This window comes from Natator depressus, chromosome 4 (assembly GCF_965152275.1).
Source record: "Natator depressus isolate rNatDep1 chromosome 4, rNatDep2.hap1, whole genome shotgun sequence".
Taxonomy (NCBI): Eukaryota; Metazoa; Chordata; order Testudines; family Cheloniidae; genus Natator; species Natator depressus.
In genome coordinates this window covers 79,056,579-79,082,533 of record NC_134237.1, presented here as the reverse complement: position 1 = coordinate 79,082,533, position 25,955 = coordinate 79,056,579, and the positions used below count along the sequence as shown (strand labels likewise).

General features: G+C 39.4%; 1 protein-coding gene across 4 annotated transcripts in view; it reads right to left on the bottom strand.

Moving 5' to 3' along the window:
* Positions 1-15,766: 15,766 nt before the first annotated feature.
* TRAPPC11 (trafficking protein particle complex subunit 11) overlaps positions 15,767-25,955 on the bottom strand; it is a 46,636-nt gene continuing 36,447 nt past the window's right edge. For all 4 annotated transcript variants that reach the window (XM_074951222.1, XM_074951223.1, XM_074951224.1 and 1 more), the window contains exons 26-30: positions 24,630-24,741; positions 23,909-24,000; positions 23,224-23,357; positions 22,106-22,270; positions 15,767-20,398 (exon numbers count right to left, since the gene is read on the bottom strand). In XM_074951222.1, coding sequence (XP_074807323.1) covers positions 20,354-20,398; positions 22,106-22,270; positions 23,224-23,357; positions 23,909-24,000; positions 24,630-24,741 — 548 coding nt within the window. In that variant the 3' untranslated portion in view covers positions 15,767-20,353. The remainder of the gene's footprint in view (positions 20,399-22,105; positions 22,271-23,223; positions 23,358-23,908; positions 24,001-24,629; positions 24,742-25,955) is intronic.

The following is a 25,955-nucleotide window of genomic DNA, read 5'->3' as shown; positions in this document are numbered from 1 at the left end:
GACAAAACGTTGGCACCACAATATTGAGTTTTTGCAATGAGATTAATTCTGCTTAGATGGCTTGGAGTTGGGAGTCATATAGCTGTCTTAATACCTGAGGCACTTTAGAATTAGTTGGAAACTGGTACACCACTGACTAAGGAAATGTGACATCCACAATAAACTCAGCAACAGCCCACGTGCAAGATTGGTCATAAGAACCTGTTTCATTGGGCGAGGGCGTGTTGTCTCGAACATCAGAGTTATCCGTTACTGACAGTCCTGGAGAGTGATGTTTTCTGTTCACTGAACAGGTATATGAGACGTAAGACCATTATATTCAAACTTGGGTGCCTGCATTTACACACACAAATCAATGGCACTCGCATCCCTGACTTGGAGGGCCCTTTATTTACATATGAAATTCCAAGAAGGACATGGAAGAAAGGGTAGAGACATGAAAAGGTCTTGAAGCTGTAGGGTGATGTAAACTGTACATCATAATATTTTTAAATTATAATGCAAACAGATGAGGCTACAAATGGATTCACTTGCTGGGTAGTTACTGACTGTTTAGAGTCAGCAAAAAAGATGGTTTAGAATTTCCCTATCTTTCCACCATAGAAATAATTTGCGAGGACAAAAAAATGTCCACGTCCATTCAAACCACGTCCTATCTTCTAAGGATGCCAACTAGCATGCCACTGTGTGCCTATTGTAATGGTTGTTTTTGAACTGTCCGCTAGGAACTGGGCTGAGACCAGCAATTCCTTTCACATAGGCTATGTCTACACCTGGAGTGGGGGTGTGATTCCCAGCTCAAGCAGACATACTTGTGCTAGCTCTCATTGAGCTAGTGCACTAAAAATAGTAGTGTAGACATGGTAACACAGGCAGTGGCATCACGGGGTAGCTGTCCTGAGTACAAACCTGCCCAGATCTCCATGGCCCCAGTTCCAAGTGTAGATGTAGCCATAGATAGGATTTTGTTTTAAACTATGCAGCTCTATTCCATTAAAAAGGATCCGATACTTCTGAGTGCTGTATTATTTTAAAATAAACATACTGAATTATGTAAATGACACACCAATTCGCCTAAAGTATGTGCTGCTTGCAAGAGCCTTTGAACACACCTTGAAGCAGATCATGTGCTGAGACCCGAAACCAACTGTATTTTTTATGAAAGCACCACTAGCAATGACAAGACATTGTAAATGAAATGGGGGTATTCTGGCCGTTAATTTTTACGATCACAAGCAAAGAAAGAGCAATAAAATCTTCTCTTCTTTATTTCCTTTTGTGGCTTGTGGGCCAGAGGCATTAGCATGTGGGCCAGAGGCATTAGCATGTGGGCTTCTCTCATCTATCGGCTCAGCCAAGCAAGGGCACGTGCCATATACCTGAGGGCACTCATATGGTTGAGCTGAAGACTCAGAAGTCTGTGTAGGTGAGATCAGAGGTTCGTTCAGGAACTTTGTCATTTAAGGCGGATTTTTTTTTCTTTTCCTTTAGATTCTCTTTCCGTCTGCTGCCCCACCTCAACCATTGCAGCAGCTGCTGCCCCACAGCCGAGGGGCTCTGCCTCCTACTGAACTGCAGAGACATTTTGTCTCTGCTAAGGCTTTGAAGGGGAAGTCCTGAAAATAAATGCTGTGTGCAATGGTAGCATTATCGTCAACACATTGCCCCAACCAGGAAAATTAAATCACAGTAAAATCCAAGTATCTTCTTTAGATTCACTTTCCCACTGCTGCCCATTCACATGATTATTTATGATCTGGATTACAGCAGTACCTCCCGCGCTGCCATATAACAAACCATAAATACTAATATTAGTGGTACACAGAATGGCCCGCAATGGAGTTACGCCCGTGTAAACTGGGAACAACATAGTGGTGAATCAGGCCTACAATGTGGTAAGTGCTTTCTAAATATAAGAGAGTCCCAGGCCCAACCAGCTCACAATTTAAGAAATCAAGCACAATTGTCCATTTCCCCCACTAGCGCTAAATCTAACCAATAATTGTTGGGAATTTCTTGTAGACATCAAAGTAGAAATGAGTCTTGAGGAGGGATTTGAAGGAGGAGAGGGTCATGGCCTTACAGATGAGTTCAGGGAGGATGTTCCATACATATGGGAAGACATGGAAGAAAGGGCAGAGCTGTACCTGAGCAGCAATTCTATCTTTCAGCTGAAGGATCCAAGCAGTGGCTGCCATTGCACTACCTTGGACTTAAGAACATATTCCTGTGACGTAACTGCAGAAGGATTCAAGAATGGATATCCACCTTTTACAAAACGATGTAGTAGCCTCAGCAGAGATCGGATCTATATTTGAAAACAATGCTGTTAATTCATGAGTGCAGGAGCACTGCACAACTAAGGAAAGCTATGGTGCTTCTCTGAAAAGGTTAACCAAGAGCTACAATGACTTTGTGCAGAGCTGGACAAATGCTGCAAAAGTACATGTTTGTTTGACTCAAAACCATAAATTCACTGCTGTGGTATTTGTGACCTACTCCATTCCCTTTCCACTAACATTTACATGAGCCCGTTTGTCTGCAAGAATGTTCGCAGTAAATGAATGTGTCACACAAGCGTTTGTGCAGCTGTTTTGCAAGTTACTTGTGGAATTGGGCATCATCCAATCACAGGATGTAAAAAAAATACCATGTGACTTAGCTGATTTGCATGAATAGCAAATACTCAGAAGTGGGTTTAGTGCACAGATGCTGGTGGTGTTTGTAGCCTGTGATATATAGGAGGTCACAGTAGACGCTCTACTGGCTTCTTCTGGCCTTAATCTCTATGACTGTAGCAGCAACAGAGTATATTTTGCAAGGAATCCATAGGTTAACGTATAAAGAAAAGGAGTACTTGTGGCACCTTAGAGACTAACCAATTTATTTGAGCATAAGCTTTCGTGAGCTACAGCTCACTTCATCGGATGCATACCGTGGAAAATACAGAAGATGTTTTTATACACACAGACCATGAAAAAATGGGTGTTTATCACTACAAAAGGTTTTCTCTCCCCCCACCCCACTCTCCTGCTGGTAATAGCTTATCTAAAGTGATCAGTCTCCTTACAATGTGTATGATAATGAAGGTGGGCCATTTCCAGCACAAATCCAGGTTTTCTCCCCCCCAACCCCTGCCACCACTATTACCAGCAGGAGAGTGGGGTGGGGGGAGAGAAAACCTTTTGTAGTGATAAACACCCATTTTTTCATGGTCTGTGTGTATAAAAACCATCTTCTGTATTTTCCACGGTATGCATCCGATGAAGTGAGCTGTAGCTCACGAAAGCTTATGCTCAAATAAATTGGTTAGTCTCTAAGGTGCCACAAGTACTCCTTTTCTTTTTGCAAATACAGACTAACACGGCTGTTACTCTGAAACCTGCCATAGGTTAGAGTATGTTTGCATTTGCCATTCATTTGAACAACATATTTGAGTTTCTAAGCGTGTTTGTCAGTAAAGTACGGACAGGATGGGGGCTAAATTCAATGAGGGTGAAATACACCCTTGTGCAGCAGGCCAGCACTAGGCCTATCCACCACTTAAGGCCCACTTATCCTCTATCCTGAGGGCTTAAATTGTTTGCTGTGGATAATTGACTGCACTCTAGCTATTGTATGTGCATCTGCCTTTGGAACCTGAAGGCCCAGTTTCCAAAGGAAGATGCACAGACGGGCCAACAGCCTCCTGAGGAAGGCGGACAGGGGGACCTGCTAAGTCTTCTCCACACCAGCTGAGGCCAAACAGGACTCAGTTGGAGTTGAGGGTGCTCACCATCTCCCAGGCGGTACTGACACTTGGAAGATCAGACCCTAAAAGTGTCAAAGGTCTCACTTTCTGTCGAGAAACCAAGGTAATACGTGCCTTAGAAATACCTACGAGAGAGCCAGATGTTGAAAATCCCTTAAAAGATAATTACACTGTTTTTAAAAAAATCCCAAAACTGGTTGCAACATGATACTACCCATCTCCCATTGTCACACTTTTAAAATGGTGATTGACGCTGGAATATCTAAGTGAATACTCATTTGCACAATTTCAGAAATAATTTGCTGGCTTCACAAAGCAATGTTGATTGAAGTTATTCCAGTATTGTTTTTTTACATGTTGGGTGACTTCCAAGTATTCACTAACATTAGGATTACCTTGTTTGCCAGAAATTCTTTAATTTTCACACTCCTATGTTATCTGTTCACTCAAAACAAAGCATCAAGTGTAAAAAAAAAAGGGGGGGGGTCTGATTCTTCTTTACAAGTCCCCTTTGCACCATTGTGGTAGTATAGAAGGGTGTTAAAATGGGTATACATATAATTTAGTCCCACTTTAATACCCTTTTTGTACTGCCAGAGCCAATAAAGGGAGCTTAGTGTAAATGAGAATCAGGCCCCTCGTCTTCTCTACACTGTCTTGCTGCACTAGGATTTATAATATTAATCATTTTAGATTTAATTACACTTTTATTTTATGGAGTGAGGCTATAACTAGATGGCATGAATGGTTCTCATGAATGGCAGCAAAGGATTTAATTCACTTTATTTAAAAGGCTACTTTTAAAGACTGAATATGATGTGGGACTCATTGCAAGGATCTGCACATTATTTAGCTGGCTTCTTTTTTAGCAGTAACTGAGCTCCATCTTGGTTATCTTCACCAGTGATCCTGCTTCTTTCTTATCTTCTTCCTTTGCCTCAGCTTGCCAGGATTATATAGTTATGCTGATGACCCTGGTTGTCATCACTCCCAATATTGAATCAGCTGAGATAATACAGACAATTCCACACTATGTGGTGACAGCCCATTTAAGAATTGTTTATGAAACCTGGAGACTGACAAGCCTATTCTCCACCTAATATTGCCTGGCAGGTATGGACACACCAATGATAACTTTCTTGTCATCATGACAAGAAGGTCAGGAGTCTACATTTGACAGAGAAAACTGTCTTTAGCACTTTGACATTAAAATGAAAATGGAGTATCGAAAATTAAAATCTCTGCAAACCAACTCTGCCAGATCTATGTTTTCCCAGACTCAGTTATCATTGAACTTGAAGAAGAATCAGGAAGGCAAATGCTGCTTTTGGAAGACTCAAAAACATCTGGCAACTCAAAAAACATCTCTCTCAAGACAAAACTGAACATGTACAAAGCAATTGTTTTCTCCATCACAACATATAGCAGTGAGACATGGCAACTTACTAAGAAAGATATGCAAAAGCTGGATGCATTTCATCACAAATGTCTGAGAAGAATATTGGGAATAACATATAGAGATAGGAAGATGAAGGAAGAAGTCAGAAAAATAACTAGACAAGGCACCCTCTCACAAATAATCAACAAAAGAAGACATCAGTGGCTGGGTCATGCACTTTGAATGGAAAAAGAACACTTACCAAATACCGCCCTTGAATGGAAGCCAGAAAACACAAAAAGAGAGGAAGACGCGAATAACATGGAAACAAACAGTTCTGAACGACATCAAGCACCTCAACAAGAAATGGGAAGATTTGGAGAGAAGAGCAGTTGACAGGCAAGGATGGCAAATGTGGGTAGCCCAATGTGCAGCAAAGCATGGGATGGACTAAGGTCTAAGGTTTGTAGCTTCTCTAAAGATTAGCCATAGACCAAACACTGTGCTACACCAGAAAGTTCAGCGTTTGTTCTTTGAACAAACATTAACGTATTGTTGTTTTACAAATTTCAGATATGGGAAGTCGTTGCTATTAATGATGTGTCAAATGCCATAACGAAGACAGTGCTTTACAGAGTTTCCCCTTCAGAGAGCTTGCTGCTTGAGGGCTAATGAGGACAGTCATCCTTTGGTGGTATTTCCCTAGAGGATGAGCCCTTGCTCAAAGCAGTTTATGTATCTTCTTGAAACACTGTATGTTTAGTACAACCTCTCAAACATGCTTCCAGTGTTTCCTATTGGTCACCGTGACGAATCTATAGGATCACATGAATACAGAATATACATCACAAAGAAATGATAACATTAAATACATGCCCTGCTTTTACATGAAGACCATTAATATTATTGACTGGGGTATTTTCCAAATGTTTTTCATGGTTGGTCTTCTAGCATTTATCTCTTACATGCACTCAGTTGTATACCTAAGCTAAAGAAGAATAACATTTTGACTCGAGTGTCCTAATAGAGACATTGTGCTACTTATACATTTAAACATTTATTCATTTAAAACAAAAAGTGTAACCGATTTGTTGAATAAGATCTGGCGAATAAAAATCTTTACAGGACTAGTTCTGTAACAAGGCAAATTATTGTATTGCATTAGGGTAACAGAATGTAACAGTTTATTCCTTTAAGGGTTATTTGCTTTGGCATAGTTTATTCCATTTTGGCATAGTTTCATCATAATGAAACATAGTGTTCCGGTTTCCTACAGAGGTAATTTAATCTTTCAACAGTTTTAGTTCTTTATCAAGTATCAAAGAATATTCTGTTTTTGCTTTACAGTAATCAAATTCTTTCCTCCAGATGAAAAGAGGTATGACTATTTTATCTGATCTCCAGTTCAAAGCTACTCTATAAATTACTCAGATTTAAGACCAAGATCCTCTGATATCCTTATCACAGAGCACAACAATTTCCTCACATAATTCCCATGAAAATATGCCTATTTGGCATAAATCAGTTCTATTTCTTTATCACAGGAACTTTTCACCTCTTTTAAAGCCCTAGACTTTCTTGCTGTCATAACTGGGCTCAACAAACAATTACCAAGCATAGAGCTTTATAACTGGTGTAGTTAATATTTCTTACCCAACCATGACCCTGCATTATAAAATAGTATTTCCTAAAGAATCATTCCTTGGAGAAGGATCATGGAATTGAACAGAAAAACAAGACACTAATTAATTTGTCTGGAATACTTGTTTAAATGGCAGAAGCAACTAGCCAAGTATGACTGGAATGGACAGTTTAACAAAAGCTGTTTTAGGAGATAAAACAAATGGATGTAAAATGACATGTCAATGATTGAGAAACTGAGCTGTAAAATGCCCTTCAAGAATCCCATCTGATTGGTTAGAGTCTTCATTTTGCAGCCCACACAGAAAGAATCCCCTTGGCAGTCTACTGACTTCAATGGGACACCTCACACGAGTGAGAGAGCTGCAGGCCTGGGCCTAGCATTTCACCTTTCAGCCCTTGATGAAATCCTGGCATAACCCTATAGCTAGAAAACTATTGTACAGTAGTTGTTATGGCAGTGAGCAAATGCCTAGTAGTTTATCACATTACTGCCCTGGGCACAGTCTCATTTAGTTCACATGCTAAAATTTCCTCATTTTTTTTTTTACTCAGACTGAGGCTTGAAAGCCACAAGTGGCTCTTTAATGTCTCCCCTGTGGCTCTTTGCAGCACATAGTATTAAAACTAGGACTGTCAATTAATCGCAGTTAGCTCACGCAATTAACTAAAAAAAAATTAATCACAATTAATTGCACTGTTAAACAATAACAATTGAAATTTATTAAATTGTGGATGTTTTTCTACATTTTCAAATATATCGATTTCAATTATAACACAGAATACAAAATGTACAGTGCTCGCTTTATATTGTTTTTGATTACAAATAAACAAAAGATATTTGCACAAACAAAAGAAATAGTATTTTTCAATTCACCTCATACAAGTAAGTGCAATCTCTTTATCATGAAAGTGCAACTTACATATGTCGTTTTTGTTACAAAACTGCACTCCAAAACAAAACAACGTAAAACTTTAGAGCTTACAAAGTCCACTCAGTCCTACTTCTTGTTCAGTCAATCACTAAGCGAAACACGTTTGTTTATATTTATGGGAGATAATGCTGCCCACTTCTGGCGGCACAGGATATTTATGTGCCAGATGCGCTAAAGATTCATATGCATCTTCATGCTTTGGCCATGGTTCCAGAGGACGTGCTTCCATGCTGATGATGCTTGTTAAAAAAAATAATGCGTTAATTAAATTTGAGACTGAACTCCTTGGGGGAGAATTGTATGTCTCCTGTTCTGTTTTACCCACATTCTGCCACATATTTCATGTTATAGCAGTCTCGGATGATGACCCAGCACATGCTGTTCATTTTAAGAACACTTTCACTGCAAATTTGACAAAATGCAAAGAAAATACCAATGTGAAATTTCTAAAGACAGCTACAGCGCTCGACACAAGATTTAAGAATCTGAAGTGCCTTCCAAAATCTGACAGAGATGAGGTGTGGAACATGCTTTCAGAAATCTTAAAAGAGCAACACTGATGTGGAAACTACAGAACACGAACCACCACCAAAAAAAAAAAACCAAACAAAAACACAGCCTTCTGCTGGTGGTATCTGACTCAGATGATGAAAATGAACGTGTGTCGGTACACACTACTTTGGATCGATATCGAGCAAAACCTGTCATCAGCATGGATGCATGTCCTTTGGAATGGTGGTTCAAGCATCAAGGGATATATGGAGTCTTTAGCGCAGCTGGCATGTAAATATCTTGCAACGCCGGCTACAATGGTGTCATGAAAATGCCTGTTCTCACTTTCAGGTGACATTGTAAACAAGAAGCAGGAAGCATTATCTTCTGCAAATGTAAGCAAACTTGTTTGTCTGAGCAATTGGCTGAACAAGAAGTAGGACTGAGTGGACTTGTAGGCACTAAAGTTTTACATTGTTTTGTTTTTGAATGCAGGTTTTTTTGTACATAATTCTGCATTTGTAAGTTCAACTTTCATGATAAAGAGATTGTACTACAGTATTTGTATTAGGTGAATTGAAAAATACTATTTCTTTTGTTTTTTACAGTGCAAATATTTGTAATAAAAAATATAGCGAGCACTGTACACTTTGTATTCTGTGTTGTAATTGAAATCAATATATTTGAAAATATAGAACACATTCCAAAATATTTAAATAAATGGTATTCTATGGTTGTTTAAAAGCGTGATTAATTGTGATAATTTTTTTAGATCACTTGACAGCCCGAATTAAAACACTAATTTAATTATTAACCAGTCAGGATGCTTTTGCTATGTTATTAACCAATTGTAGCTGATAAAATGATAATACTTGATCAGTCATTTTGCTGTGAGTATATATATATATATATATATTAAATGAAACAATGATGTCACACTACTGTGGCTCTTTTGGGTAATGTTGATCACTAATTTGTCTCCTGAACCACTGATGTCCTGAATATCACTGCTCTAGAACATAAGAAAAGCCATGCTTGGTCAGATCAATGGTCCATCTAGCCCAGGATCCTGTTGACAGTGGCCTGTGCCAGTTGCTTCAAAGGAAATGAACTGAACAAGGCAATAATTGAGTGATCCAGCCTGTCGTCCAATCCTAGCTGCTGGCAGTCAGAGGTTTAGGGACACTTGGAGCATGGACCTATCTGCTGATATATTTAATTCTTTTTTTGAACCCAGTAATACTTTTGACCTTCACAACATCCCCTGACAACAAGTTCCACAACTTGACTGTGCATTGTGTGACACACTTCCTTATGTTAGTCTATAATGTGCTGCTATTATTTTCATTGGGTGACACCTGGTTCTTGTCCTATGGGGGAGGGGTAAATAACACTTACCAATTTACTGTCTCCATAATATGCATGATTTTAAAGTCCTCTATCATATCTCCATTTAGTCATCTCTTTTCTAAACCGAACAGTCCTAGTAATTTACATCTGTCCTCAAATGTTAGCTGTTCTTTCATCATTTTTGTTGCTCTTCTCTGTACTTTTTCCAATTCTAATATATCTTATTTGAGATGGGATGACCAGAAATACTTTATTCAAGGTGTGGGTGTACCATGGATTTATATTTATATAGTGGCATTATTATATTTTCTGTCTTATCTATCCCTTTACTAATGGTTCCTGACATTCTGTTCACTTTTTTGACTGTCACTGCACATTGAACAGATATTTTCAGAGTACTATCTACAATGACTCCAAGGTCTCTTGAGTGGTAACAGCTAATTCAGACCCCATCATTTTGTATGTATAGGTGGGATTATGTTTTCCAATGTGCATTTTTTTTGGATATACCAATATTGAATTTTATCTGCCATTTTGTTGCCAAGTTACCCAGTTTTGTGAGATCCCTTTGTTACTCTTCACAGTCAGCTTTAGACTTCACTATTTTGAGTAATTTTGTATTGTCTGCAAACTTTGCTCCTTATCGTTCACCCTTTTTTCTAGATCATTTGTGAATACATTGAACAGCACTAGTCCCAGTACAGATCCTTGCACGATCCTACTACTTCTATTATGAAAACCGACCATTTATTCCTACCCTTTGTTTCCTACCTTTTAACCAGTTACTGATCCGTAAGAGGACCTTCCCTCTTATCCCGTAACTGCTTAGTTTGCTTAAGAACCTTTGGTGAGGGAGCTTGTCAAAGGCTTTCCGAAAGTCCAAGTAAAGTATATCAACTGGATCACCCTTGTCCACATGCTTGTTGACCCCCTCAAAACATTCTAATAGACTAGTGAGGCATGATTTCCCTTTACAAAAGCTATGTTGACTTTTCCCCCAACAAATTGTGTTAATCTAGGTGTCTGATAAATTCTGGTCTTTACTGTAATTTCAATCAATTTGCCTGGTATTGAAGTTAGGCTTACCAACCTGTAATTGCCAGGATTGCCTCTGGAATTTTTTTTTTTAAATAAGTGTTACAATAGGTATCCAACAGTCAGCTGGTACAGAGGCTGATTTAAGCAACAGGTAACATACCACAGTTAGTAGTTCTGCAATTTCATATCTGAGTTCCTTCAGAATTCTTGGGTGAACACTATCTGGTGCTGATGGCTTATTACTATTTATCAATTTGTTCCAAAACCTCCTATTGACACCTCAGTCTAGGACAGTTGCTCACCTTTGTCACCTAAAAAGAATGGCTTGGGTGTTGGGATCTCCTTCACATCCTCTGTAGAGAAGACCAATGCAAAGAATTCATTTAGCTTCTCCACAATGGCCCTGTCCTCCTTGAACATCAGATATCACTGTGATGGTTCTCTGGATACCTAGGACTGTTTGTACCCTACTACCCTCCTGCCTCCAGAGTGAGGGAGACTTGCTTGTGCTTAATGGAGAGTCAGCTCCCTGACACCACAAGCCTGTTAGCCGCTCAAGCACTCTCTTCTGGGGTATGGCAGCCTTTACCTTGCCTCACAGATGAATAGGTCAACCCCAGTCCCCAAGACTCTTTGAAACACTCCCCCTGTAATGTCCAGCCCCTTCACCACTGAAAACTCACAGAAATACCAGGTCTGCTGTCCCTAAGGGAATGATATACGCACCAGCTTGCATCATTCACCTCAGGATCACCTCCTCTCTTAATAACACATCATTGAGATATATTTATAGTGAAATCAAGGATAAATTTATACCAAAAGGTTCGAGAGTGAATAATGATAATGGAAACAAAAGGGTTATGTATAAAACAAAATTATAACACTTTATAAAAAGAGTAAACTTAACTGTTAAACTTCATTAGACAGGAAGTTACTTATCTCACTCAAAGCCTTTTGTAGCATCTTCAATCCAGGCTGGTTGAGATACCATTTTCATGAATATAAACACACTGCTGGTTTACTTCCTATGTTCACAATAATGGAGTGTCTTCTTTGTTCCCCAAATACAGTTCAGCAAACATTGAAGTCTGTCTCAAGAGAAGGTTGTCTTCCTGGGCTGTGTGCTTTTCTCTGTTGACTTCATAGCTCTCTGTTGACTTGGTACGTGTATATGCCTCTATAATGTAAGCTTATAGTGCTTAATTTACATGCTGGCAAAGGGACAGATGAATAAATATCCTTTGTCTGACAGAAAGCCTGTTTCTCCACCTCTGCTGTGATACAGAATCTAAGATAATATTTTCAATATACATACATAACTCCTTACATAGAGTCTGTACAAAGATTTAACAACATTAATGATCGTCGTGGCCCTGCCTTCATTTAAGATTTCACATTAGATTCTTTCATGAACCAGAATGTACATACTAGAATCAGGATATTCTTGTAACCCCTTGCCAGCTGGCATTGAGGGGCTCTTGGGTCACAATCACACACTTCCCTTATACTAAGGACTCATCTGCAGAACACATTTAACCCTTTCCCTGCTAGATCAATACTTGCTAAAAGGGTAGTGTGCCAGCCTCTTACACCTGGTTTCAAAATTCATCTCGGATCAGATACGAAAAGGAGTTTGGCCTTATCCTGGCCCTCTCCACAACATTCCAGTTTGCTTCAACGGGCTCAAGAGAAGCCAGTTGAAACAGTAGGGATTTTGTAGGACCAGACTGGTAATTGTTGGTGGTTCTGTCTGAGAACGCTTGCACAGATCCTATCTACACTACACTGTTATTCCTCCACTTTCATGAGCACTACATTTTACTCACTATTTATTTTTAAGTTTAAAAACATGCTGCATAGATGGTTATGCAGACTTTGCAAGTAAAGTGTTAGGACTGGCACTATCTGAGTTGGTGAGATATAAAGATGTATTCAGAACAAGATCTCTGGATAAAATTAATTTTTTTTAAATCTAAAATTTGGGATCTGTGAAGAGAACCCAGAGCCAGAATGGTTATTGCCTCAGATACCCTTAGAAGATAGAATGAAGGAAACAAGTCCCAAGATGAAAAACAAACTAAATGCCTCCCACTTCACTCTAAAGTATACTAGAACAGTGTTTCTCAAACTGGGAATTGTTTAAAATCAATTTTTATCTATTTAAATTTTAAGTTGCAGGGAATTATGGTGGGGAGGTCAGATAATTATTTAATGGCAGTAGATACTGAGATTCAAAAATCTAAAGCTTTAACTGTTAAAATATCAACTGTCAACATATGTCAAAATATATAAATTAAGTATCCATAAATCTAACTCTTAAAGTTCTCAAGCAGCATTTTCTTACTTTGCTTAAATGAAATTTTGATTGATGGAAATATTTTTGGTTGGTTTGTGTGTGTACAGTGAAATGGATATTCACTGATAAAAATCTAATCCTTCCAAGCTTCCAGTCTGAATCCACCTAAGCATGTGAGTAGTCTCATTGAAGCCCTATGGATTAGTGATTGCCAGAACATGAGGAGCTTCTGCCACTACTTTTTCTACTGCCGCCAATTGCCAACATGTCTTTTTATGTTGCCAGGGTCAGGTGCAGGTAGGATAGAACCAGATACATTGACTATACACCACAAGAAAATCCTAGAACTGGAAGGGACCTCGAGAGGTCTTCTAGTCCAGTCCCCTGCACTCAAGGCAGGACTAAGTATTATCGAGATCATCCCTGACAGGTGTTTGCCTAATCTGCTCTTAAATGTCTCCAATGGTGGAGATTCCACAACCTCCCTAGTCAGTTTATTTCAGTGCTTTACCACCCTCACAGTTAGGAAGTTGTGATGGATTCCCTAGGGTGGAGCCTGGGACTGAACTCTCTCCAGCCTGGGCTGTCTCTCACAATGCCTTGCTAGAGACCGGCAGCAAACCTTTCCAGGTGCTGTTATCACACAGCAAAATGGCATGTGGAGCCCCACACCCAGTTATATTGCATGAATGCTCCCAGAGGCACTTTTGAAACACACAGGGAAAGGCACCAGCCCAATCCCTCCAGCTTCCAGCCTTGCATCTCAAGAATATACTGTCTTGAACTGCTCAAGGTGAGCAATGCTGATTTATTAATTGGTTCACCACTTCATCAATGGAAAGTGGATATACACCAGCATTTGCGAAACCTGAGCAGATTTGCCACACACTTCATACAAACTCATTGGTAAAGATAAACAGTAACACATTTATTGACTACAAAAGATAGATTTTAAGTGACTATAAGTGTTATGCAAAAAGTCAGAGTGGTTACCAAAAGAAATAAAATGTAAACACGCAGTCTAGACTCTCAACCCTATTAGATTGGACAACAACTAGACTAAGCAGTTTTTCTCGCCCCATTGGATATTGCAGTTCATAGTACACTGATTTCACCCTTGAAATTGGGGCCAGTCCCCTCAGTTGGAGTCTTCAGAGCGTCCTTGTTGGTTGCAGTGTAGGTGGGTGAAGGAGAAAGGCCAAGCATGGGCCCCCTGTGTTTGGTTTTATACCCTCAGTCCACGTGCTTGGAAAACACAAGTCCAAGCATGTCTGGTTGGGCATTGCCGAGTCTCCTGGCAAGGTTGAGCAATTCCCCTGATCTGGCCTCATGTAGGTGAGTCATTGCATTGTAGCTCCCTTGCTTGACAATGGTTGTTAATGGGTTGTTTGACACCCTGTTTGGGTGTTGATTACTTTCCTTGCTGTTGCTTCTGGGGAAATAATATCTGGCGGATTCCCCAACTTATATTCCGATAACTTCATATACATTAATGATATACATATATTGACAGAGAAATGATTTCAGCAGATCATAACCTTTCTGCGATACACATAAAGCATGCCTTGTAAGGTAAGATCACAATTGTATAAAAATGAGAAATATGGGGTTTCCAGGATGCTCCCTCAAAGTATAGAACGTCACAGAAGTTTTTCCTAATGTCCAACCTAAACCGCCCTTGCTGCATTTAAGCCGATAGGTTCTTGTCCTACCTCCAGAGATCAAAGAGAACAATTTTGCTCCCTCCTCCTTGTAACAACCTGTTATGTACTTGAAAAAACTTATGTCCCCTCTCAGTCTTCTCTTTGGGCTAAACAAACCCAATTTTTTCAATCTTCCCTCACGGGTTGTGTTTTCTAGACCTTTCATCATTTTTGTTGCTCCAAGTTGTCCACATTTATCCTGAAATGTGGAGCCCAGAACTGGACACAATACTCTAGTTGAGGCCTAATCAGCACAGAGTAGAGTGGAAGAATTATTTCTTGTATCTTGCTTACAACATTCCTGCTAATAGATCCTAGAATTCTTACAACTACAATACCCACCTGCTGAAGTGAAGAAACAGATTGACAGAGCCAGAAGAGTACCCAGAAGTTACCTACTACAGGACAGGCCCAACAAAGAAAATAATAGAACGCCACTAGCTGTCACCTTCAGCCCCCAACTAAAACCTCTCCAACGCATCATCAAGGATCTACAACCTATCCTGAAGGATGACCCATCACTCTCACAGCTCTTGGGAGACAGGCCAGTCCTTGGTTACAGTCAGCCCCCAACCTGAAGCAAATACTCACCAGCAACCACACACCACACAACAAAAAACACTTACCCAGGAACCTATTCTTGCAACAAAGCCCATTGCCAACTGTGTCCACATATCTATTCAGGGGACACCATCATAGGGCCTAATCACATCAGCCACACCATCAGGGGCTCCTTCACCTGCACATCTACTAATGTGATATATGCCATGTGCTAGCAATGCCCCTCTGCCATGTACCTTGGCCAAACTGGACAGTCTCTACGTAAAAGAATAAATGGACACAAATCAGATGTCAAGAATTACAACATTCAAAAAACCAGTCGGAGAACACTTCAAATCTCTTTGGTCACTCGATTACAGACCTAAAAGTGGCAATTCAACAAAAAAACTTCAAACACAGACTCCAACGAGAGACTGCTGAATTGGAATTAATTTGCAAACTGGATACAATTAACTTAGGCTTGAATAAAGACTGGGAGTGGATGGGTCATTACACAAAGTAAAACTATTTCCCCTTGTTTATTTCCCCTCCTACTGTTCTTGTAAAGTGCTGGAAATGGCCCACCTTGATCATCACTACAGAAGGTTCCCCCCCCCCCCCCCCGCTCTCCTGCTGGTAATAGCTCACCTTTCCTGATCACTCTTGTTACAGTCTGTATGGTAACACCCATTGTTTGGTGTTCTCTATGTATATAAAATCTCCTCACTATATTTTCCACTGTATGCATCTGATGAAGTGAGCTGTAGCTCATGAAAGCTTATGCTCTAATAAATCTGTTAGTCTCTAAGGTGCCACAAGTACTCCTTTTCTTTTTACGGATACAGACTAACACGGCTGCTACTCTGAAACCTAGAATTATATCTGACTCCCACTGAGAATCTGGCCATTATGTAATGAAAAAGAGAAATGTGTCAACTGAAATTAAAGCATGACTTTCTGTGGAATCTGCATATCTGGAATATAACAAATACAATTCCTTTCTTACTACCTAAAAAACTCATTCACTGAATTCAATCAATCATTCTTATCAGCATTCCTTTAGCTCCTGTGCAATAAACATTTGAACTAAAAAAACTTCCCAAGTCGAATTCCACCATCAAGATAATACATTAAGGTAGGTAACTGTGATCCTGTCCTCATGGCTTTCACGGTTTAACATTGTGTCAGCTTTAACAGTGGGAGACTTGTTTGTTTTGTTTTTTTAAAAAGGCAACATTCTGTTGACTTGGTTCAATGGATCCTCTGAACCAGATGTTACTGAATCAGGTACCAAAAATGCAGAGTTCAAAGCAGGCTTTTGTGGCTGATATGGATAATGAAGATAAATTATACAGTCTTGTTATAAAGACAGAGGTAGGTCAAAAATTGTATTAAAATACATGTCTTTACCCATTTTGCTCTTAGAAACTTAGGCCCACAGTCTGCAAATGTGCATAGGTTTTTCCTGACTTACATTAGTAACATATTTGAAATCAGAGTCTTTCTTTTGTAGCATAATATACTAGGGTTCAATAAATCAACTTTACAAGAGATTTTCATTGATTTATTTGAGGGAAAGACATTTGCATACATAGCATTTTCATTCATTCCAGGGAAGAATAGTTAATTCACTTTTATTAAAAAAAGAAACACCTGAAACAGAGCAGACAGTATGTTGCAAGATCTTGAATCATTAAATGGCATTTCAGAATATAATATCGTACCAAAACAAAATGAGCATATGCAATTACCACTTTAAGTGTTCTTTACTAAGTGGGTTATAAAGGTTAGATACTGCAAGCATCCTGCACTTTCTGTACAGTAGGGCTGTAAAGCACATTTCTGCAAATTTTATGCAACGTTTGGTTAGGCTATAAAGCATGAATGAGCAATACGTTTTAAAACCCATTTAAGAGCATCTAGTTGCCATGTTTAATTTCAGAATGGAAGGCTGTTAAAAAACGCTGATTCCTTCAGGGCACTAATTCCCCCCCATCAAGAAAAAGAAAAAGGGGGCGGGGGAAAGAAAAAAGTAAAAATTGACCAACAGACCTGAGCTTTCAGTTTCCGCCTTTAGCTCCTGCTCTACCTGGAATCCACCTCTTTTGGCCAATGCAATATCATCTTGTGACAAAGCAAGGACAGCTAAGTGACTGGGAAGCAACTCCTCTTGAAAGCCGTAACAACCACTAAAACGTGTAATTCATCTCCTAAATGGGTATCAACTTTGATCTGCATAAAGTAGGAGTTTTAACATGTAGCCAAACTAGACCTTGTACAAACGTACACAATGTTATGCTTACGACTGCATGTGGAAAGTTACGTTGATAAAAGTGCCTTTTAAAAAGTAGCTTATTTCCCTTTGATGTTACATGCAACTTATAGCAGGTTCCAATTTAAAAAATATATTCAGGTGAGTCTAAAGTTTGAGGCCTCATTCCAGAAGAAATCATAAAAGCTGATTTTGGTAAACTGGGCAAACAAACAATCTGGGGTTTAATATGGGTAATGCTTTTATTTTTGTAGCACAACAGGCATGCCTGGTGCCATATGGGCAAATAAAACAAGACCCTTGCTCTGCGGTGTTTAGTCTGAGTAGAATCAAACAAACCAAAGTGATAACTTTGGAGCGGGAGGGGGAGAAGGGGAAGAGGAAAAAGGAGGAAGGGAGAAAAGAGAAAAATATGAACAATGGGTAGGGAAATACAATCCTTGGGTAGTTTTTCCTACACAGTGTATATTACAAGTTCACATTTCTGGTTAATTTATTACTGTTAACTATATAATGTTCATTATAAATTGTACTTCTGATCTTCAATATACCCTTCCTATAATTTTGCCTAATTTATTTGATTTTATAAGAGATGGTAATCTGCACTGTTCCTAGACATATTTCAAGTTGTTGGAATTGAGAGAAGGTGTTTAAATACCCATGCACATACCCTGTATCCTTTCGAAAGGATACAAGTCATTATAATTTACTATTAGAATGTTACATAGGAAAGGTATCTCAGTTCTCTATTTTATAGCTGTCTAAACACTTTCAGAAAAGGTAGCATAGCATAGAAGCCTCAGCGAAGTTTCTTTCAGCCTGAACTGCAGTTTGAACAAAAAATTTTGTTGGAAACCAAGGACAATCCAAGAGGGCTAAATATGTTTCACTTCTATTTAAAAAAAAAAAAAAAAAAAAAAGATTGAAAGGTGCACTTCTGGACTCAAATGCTGGACACCAGCCACCTGAAAATGCATTTTAACTCCCTTTATTTGACTACAGGATAAAATGCAACTGAAAGCATCAGGGAGAGAAGAGTGAAAGAGACCAATAGGATTTGCAGCCCTCTTCTTCTTCATGCCAATAACCAACAACCTCCCTCCAGCCTCATATGTACGCCACAGAAATGCTATATTCAGCTCTGAGAAGTGGGTGGTATACAACTGCCTTCAATCTCCTACTGCCATTCTAAAATCAGCCATCTAGGGCTAGACCCTGAAGTCCTTACAAGCAAAAACTTTTACTGGGTTCACTATAGTTTTTGTCTGAATAATGTTAAGGGTGGGTCCCCTAAAGCAGGGGTTCCCAAACTGTGTTACTCATACCCCTGGGGGTACGCGAGACATCTTGGGGGGAAGGGTGGTACGCAGGAGAAATTGTGTAACGGTGGCTTTTATTTATGCATTACTTTCTGTATCGCATTTTCATAATAGTCTACTCAGACGAGCTTTACCGCTGTGTGGGAACTCGTTATCTAAAACTCATTATGGTAGTTAATTTACTTCAAGACATAGCAATGAGAACACTGAAACACAGAGCACTGACGTACAGAGCCCTCACCTCCAATCATTGTACAGTGCGGGTTCAGTTGCTCAGCAACAGTCAAGCCTAATCAAACTCAGAACTATGTTAGGGGTTGGTTTTTTTTCGGTTGTATAGGTCACACAATAACTATATCTGTACATAACGGTGAAATATGGACAGATGGCTAAAGACAGGTAGTGTTAAGAAGAACACACCATATCAGTGATGAAAAGGGTAGGGATATGTGGGCAGCTGGTAGATCTGGAAGGAGATATGCAATAAGAAAAGTTTGGGAATCTCTGTCCTAAAGGATACTGAAGGCAGACATAAAAGAGAATCAAGTTCAGAATCTTATCCACTAAGCCACTGGACCACACTAGACAGTTATCCATTACATACAAATCAATATAACTGGGAAATGAACACATTCAGCTCAGTTTCACAAATATTCAGTTACAATAAGTTGTTCAATATAACTTCACTTGGACAATAAATACGATAATTTCCAGGAGATCAAAATTCACTTCTTTAAATTTAACTATTTAGAAAGTTAAACAATGGAAGATTTCACAACATAATTTTTATTTACATGATTTACTGTGAATATTTTAAATACCAGCTTGTGAAGCTACACAAGGATGTACCTCTAAACTGACACAGCAGAATACTGTCAAAACGTTTCTTTAACCTGGAAGCAATGCATTTTTAACAATTCAAACCATTTCAGGTTAATGTTGGATAGTACAACTGTAATTAATGAAGCTGCTCACAAAGACCCCATGTTTTACTGACTAGTCACTGCTGAGTGAAACATTTTGAAGTACAGTTCTCCTGGTAAAAAGAGAGCCTTTTAAATTACTGACTCTGCTTAAAGCATTAGGAAGCCACTCAATGCCAACAGTTCCATCTGTAGTAGTAAGTCATTTATAGATCTGAGAGTCCAGGCTGCTGCACACTGTTCTACCCTCTGAACATAAATGGCAAAAAAATAAGGTTTATCAGATACGATCACTTTCAATGCTGTAAATCCTGATCACAAAAAGCACAGACATTGCACCTCAAGCCATCATTAATGAAGAAAGTGGCACTTCTCTTTTTTGGGCAAGTGAACTTGGTTTTCTTCATTTTCATTCTCAAGACATTCCATATAATACTACTTCTTAAAAGCATTTAACATTCATGAAATTAACTTCAAGAGAAAGAATGTTCATGTTAAACAGAGCACCAACTTATTCCGTATATTTATTCATTAGTGAAATTTTATGAAAAACTAAATGTTTAAACATTAGTTCTGCTGATAGCGCTCATAATTGTAATTTAAAAATAAAAGTTTAATTCGTAAAGTTTGATCAAAGCTATGGTTCAAAGAGCAAAATTTTATACATTCTGTGCAACATCCCATTTCCTTCTAGTGCATAAGTCCATGTCTGCAGTTATGCAGCTGCGATAGAAGTATCATCAGCTTGGCGACCTTGTGGCTTTAAAGAAAGAGAAGAGTCAGTATAAAGATTATATATGATTATGAAATTCATCTAGCAACATCATCATAAATGAACAGGATGCTACAATGTATAATCAGTGCTGTATCTTTCCTAACTTCAAAGTATTTCCAATGGCAGCAAAAAATATTGTGATGTTATCTACATTCAAGTCTTCTAACTCTCCCAACTGCCTCTATAAGCTCTTCAGGGCATCCGATGAAGTGAGCTGTAGCTCACGAAAGCTTATGCTCAAATAAACTGGTTAGTCTCTAAGGTGCCACTAGTACTCCATATCTTTATATATGGCTTACAGCACCTAGCATAGGGCCTGACCCTGACTGGACTCTCTGGATACTGCTGCAATACAAAAAAGTTATATTGATAATGATGCTGATGGTAAATACATGCATGAAACAGGAACAGCCCCAGAAGGTTCTAGAATAAGTTTGAAGCAGGGTCCCTTGGGAAAAGGAGTATTTTAAGAGGAAAAGCATAGCTGTGCACAGGAGCACACAAGAATGAACGTTGGGATTCGGATGACCCCGAAGAAGAGAAGAAAGGAATTAAAAACCTAGGGAGGTTCTCTTGTAAATGCTCAGAACTCCTTTCCCTGGAGGGAGCAGACCTTTGTGTTGACCTAAGAGCAAGTCTTGATGACTGATCTAGGAGACACATTGACTGACAGTGTGTATAAATAATAAATTCCACCCAGCCCTCTTAGCTGCAGTAAAATCGGAGGAATGCAAAGTCTGTTTTCAGGGAACAGAGAGAGGATTATAGATGTTCGAACAAGCCTTTCTCAAAGACACAAAGGAACACTTCAGGCCTCTCACCCACTGCTTATGCTCCAATAGGAAAGGTTAACACAAGATCCTATAAAGGAAAGACACAAGGCTAGCTAGCTAGCATTGTTTTGGGTAAAAAGCTTTAAAGTAAGTGGGAAAGGGCCAGAAAGATTGCATAAAACCTGTTTGGCATGATATGATTGAAAATTGCGTTTCATCCCAAGGTATTCATAATATCTGAGTAGCTGCAACATTGTAGAAAAAAACCACCATAAATTTCATGTGCACTTAGATCTTCTATCTCTAATAGTAACTTAGGTTCAGAAATATTCTGGAACCCCACAAAACCCTAAAACCCATCACATGATGAACACCCACACTTCACTTTCTGCAATCAATTCTCACGTGAGTAATATAAATATAAGATGGGTGGCAGATAATAAATGAAAACTTGGAAATATTCTAACCAAATGCAGCTCCACCAATACTCAAATGCAGACAGAATTTTAATTGAAGCTTTAAATTGAATGACTATTATCCTTCTAGTCACAAGATATTATCCAAATGTTCTGCAAAATGGATAACATCCTGTGACCAGGAGGATAACAGTAATTCTGGATGGTTTTAAGAGCAAAGTGCCTGTTGCTCATATAGAGCCCAGTCCAGCACTGTGTCGTGCCTGAGCAGATTGCTGCACCCACACAGAGCCCCAGCGAAGTCCACGGTCTCCATGTACACACAGCATTGTGTCTGTGCATCTTAAAGCAAGACAAGCCTGCTCTCTAGTTAACTGTCCATTCAGTTAATCGGCTAAGCGTAGAGCTGGGGTTGCAGTTCTCAAAAGCAAAATAAATCCCAAGTAAGTTCTGAAAGAATTCATTCGTTATAAAGGGGCCAAAAGCCTCCATTAGAACCGTACCTTTACAAAAATGTGCGTTGGTATGAATCGTCTGAGCAACTGATTAGTGAAGTTTGGGATCCGCAGCAAGATATTAAGAGATGGTAACTGCTGATATCCAGCCATGAGAGGGTAGAAGTTATATAACATTTCCTGCTGTGTGCCAGGAAGGATTCGCAATCGTATCTAAAATCAAAAATAATTCCAGGAAAGAAAGCTGTTTACATATATTAAACATTTGCACACTCCAAAGTTAAAAATAATTCTTTTAAATATTCGCTTTAATCGGTTTGACTAAAACACACATTATTCAAAATATTACAACTTTCTTTTCTACCCAACTGCACACACTGTATCATATGATCAATATGAATGTTCTTAGCCTATTCAGAAAGGCATAACTAGATACTCCTCAGATGACTTGTTTTCAGTCCTCCTAAGATTAAAAAAAAGCTTTGGACGTGCATGTTCCTCCAGATGTATTGCTCATTCTTCAGTTCACCAGGTCTTAAGGATGAGTATTTACTAAATAACTCTAGGGTAATTTGATCTATAGCAGAGTTGATAGTAAGCTAATAGGCTATCAACAGGTAACAGTTGAAAGTCTACCATTCACTTAGGGTTGCCCATATTTGTTACATAGTGTACTGTGTTTCTTTCTAAGTCACTTGATGTAAATTTCACAAGCCTTGTTTTGGTAGACAGAAATTTAACGGAGCTGGGAGACAGATCTGTTCTGAATACAGTTACAATTAATTTGTTTTTAATATTTATTTTCCGGTTTTACAGTAAAGTTACATTAAAAACATTTAATTTTTAAATACAATTTATACAATCTAAAGCAGTGGTTTTCAACCTGTGGTTGGCGGACTGTGGGAGCTCTGCAGACTATATCTAAAGGGGTCTGCAAAAGGTTGTTGTTACCATAGAAGAGTGGTTTCCAAAACTTGGGGTCCAAAGACTGTCTAAGATTTCCAAAGGGGTCCACACCTCCATTAGAAATTTTTTTTTAGGGGATCACAAATGAAAAAAAGGTTGAAAACCACTAATCTAAAGAGTATGTTGAAGTCTATTAGAATAGTTTAACAGTGGTGTGACAAGTATCATCATGCAGTAGTGACAAAGAGGACAATTTGTACCTGTTTAAGACCTGAAAACATGAAGGCATCGCTTGGCTCCACTGATATTTCCACATCCTGGACTAAACTGGTCTTGTTTTGCAGGTGATATCTGACAGGCAAGGATTCTCTGACTCGACCAAATGATGGCAGATCTTTGGAGACAAAGGGAATGAATATAAAGGTTACATAATCTGAAATGTAAATAAATGTCTTGGTTTCACATACAAAAACCAAATCTGACTCAATAAAAGTAGAAAGGTCTGCAAAAAGTGGCAATTATCTATAGTACAGCTGATCAAATGTTTCAGGAACAAATCATTAAAAATTTTATAAGTTTTCAAATATAACAGAATCAGCTCTAATATTAGAAAGCAATGAAAGATATCAGAAATTACTGTTACAAGACTAGTTCTATGCATCACAATATCACTAATTTGCACTAATTGAGGGGGCGAAGGAGGAGTACAAGTATGGATTAGAATAACTAGAGAAAGGACAGGTAACTGCATGGGCAGGGCTTTCCCTTCCAGCCCTGTTCTTACAGGAGAAATATGGTCATCCCAAGTCTGTGGCAATAAAGGACAAACGTGTGCCTATGTACCAAATTCTGCTCTGAGACGTACTTATGGGGTTTCACGGCCTTGAGTGAACACTCCATGCATGCAGCCCAGGGTTAAATATATTTCATGCATGTTAATATTACCTGCATTAACATGGAGTGGGATGCTCTCTACAATCACATGTGGTAGAGTGATCACAGTACAAACCACAGGTACACTTTCCACAGCTGAACTCCTATCAAAGAAAACAACACATGTAGACTCCACTTATATTCTTGACATTAAGTCACTAAGCCAACAGAATACTGGGATCAAGCAGCAAACTAACAAGCAATAGTTACAGCAATCCCAACAGTTCAAAAAGGTGAAAAGTGTTAGCTGAATGTTTTTATTACAATAATCTTGTAAAAAGATGTTAAAATCTAGAGAAGACAGATGTACCTTACAATATCTGCTCTAAAAACAAACCCACATATTGACTGAGGTGGGAAAAATATTAGGGTCATTTATTTTTTCCATTTGACCATTTAAAACATTACTTTTTTATACAGCTGAAGTGTTCTTTAACTTGTCTTTCTTCCTCCCCTCCCCATATGTGAAGTACTCATTGGCTTTAGAAAACTGAAGAACTAGTGTAGGAGATCACACAATTGAAAACTTAATACAAATTTAAATATCACCATTTAGATGCAATTTCAGCAGTACGCACATTTTTAAAAATGGCTCTTACTGCTTTCACCCAAGATGATGCCACTGTGAGGATCAGTAAGGGAAGAAGAAAAAGCAAAATATATCCTCCCTACCACTCCCACCCTACGAAAAGTCATGAACTGCTTTAAAAATAACCAGACCAGGAATCCCTACCTTTTCCAGGAGATTACATAACGTCCGGTAGCCACTCCACTTTGACCATTAGTAACTTGTGGGCACCGAAGGCAAAAGCATTCACTAGCACTCTCGCCTGTCTGCAAAACAACTATCAGCAATATTCTGTTTAATTTTAAAGTAAAAGACACTGAAAATTAGCACAGAAACCATCCAGATCTGAAAAACTAAAATTAGTAATACATACAGATTATATATAAATTTTAGGAATAAAGGTGTTGTATATATGCAATATATACAATCTGAGGGACCCCCAACTAATTCACAAACTGTACATGAAAACATTAGAGATAATAAGATGCTCAGGCAGCACAGAATTTTTGGGGCCTGCAACATGGTACGCGGTCCCTGTGAGTAGAGCTAGGCCCAGTGCCCATGTAGAGCAAGTGAGCCCAATCCAGCCAATTAAAAGAGGCTGGGCTACACCTGGACCTTTAAAGGCAGGAAATGAGATGGGGAGGAAGAGTGACCGAGACAGGCTGTGCCTGGAGAAGGGAAGCCACAGTGGAGTGGAGGTAACTCCGGTGGTGGGTCCCTGGTGCAAGAGGCCAGGTGCTCTGGGAAGCTCCAGAAAGGGAACAGAGCTAACTAAAGCCTGGTCTACGCTACAAAGTTAGGGTGAGGCAAGGTGCCTTGTGCATGTGTCTACACTTAAATGGGTCTCCCACTGACATAAGTGGCCTCTTATGCTGACATAGTAACACCACCTCCCCGAGCAGCATTGTGCCAAGGTTAATATACAGAGGTCAACATGGCACACAGACACTGCAGTACAGTAACTCCTCACTTAAAGTCGTCCTGGTTAACGTTGTTTCGTTGCTGATCAATCAGGGAACATGCTCGTTTAAAGTTGTGCAATGCTCCCTTATAACGTTGTTTGGCAGCCACCTGCTTTGTCCACGGCTTGCAGGAAGAGCAGCCCGTTGCAGCTAGCTGGTGGGGGCTTGGAACCAGGGTGGACCAGCAGTCCCGCTATCAGTTCCCCACTCCCCTAAGTTCCCTGTGCAGCAGCTGCCCAGCAGGCTACCAACTGCCAGAAGTTCAGCTGTCCCTCCCCCCACTGCCATGTGCTGCTCCTGCCCTCTGCCTTGGAGTTGCTCCCGCAAACCTCCTGCTTGCTGTGCAGGGGAAGGGGGGGGAAGAGGGGGACTAATGTCAGGGTGTCCCCCTCCCCCCGCTCCTGCTCCCCCACTTACCCCTTCGCCATATGGAAGCAGGAGAGACACAAGAGGGCTCAGGACGGAGAGAGCTGGCCGCAGCTGCTATCTCAACTTCCTGATCTTTTTAAAAGGCAATGTACTTAGA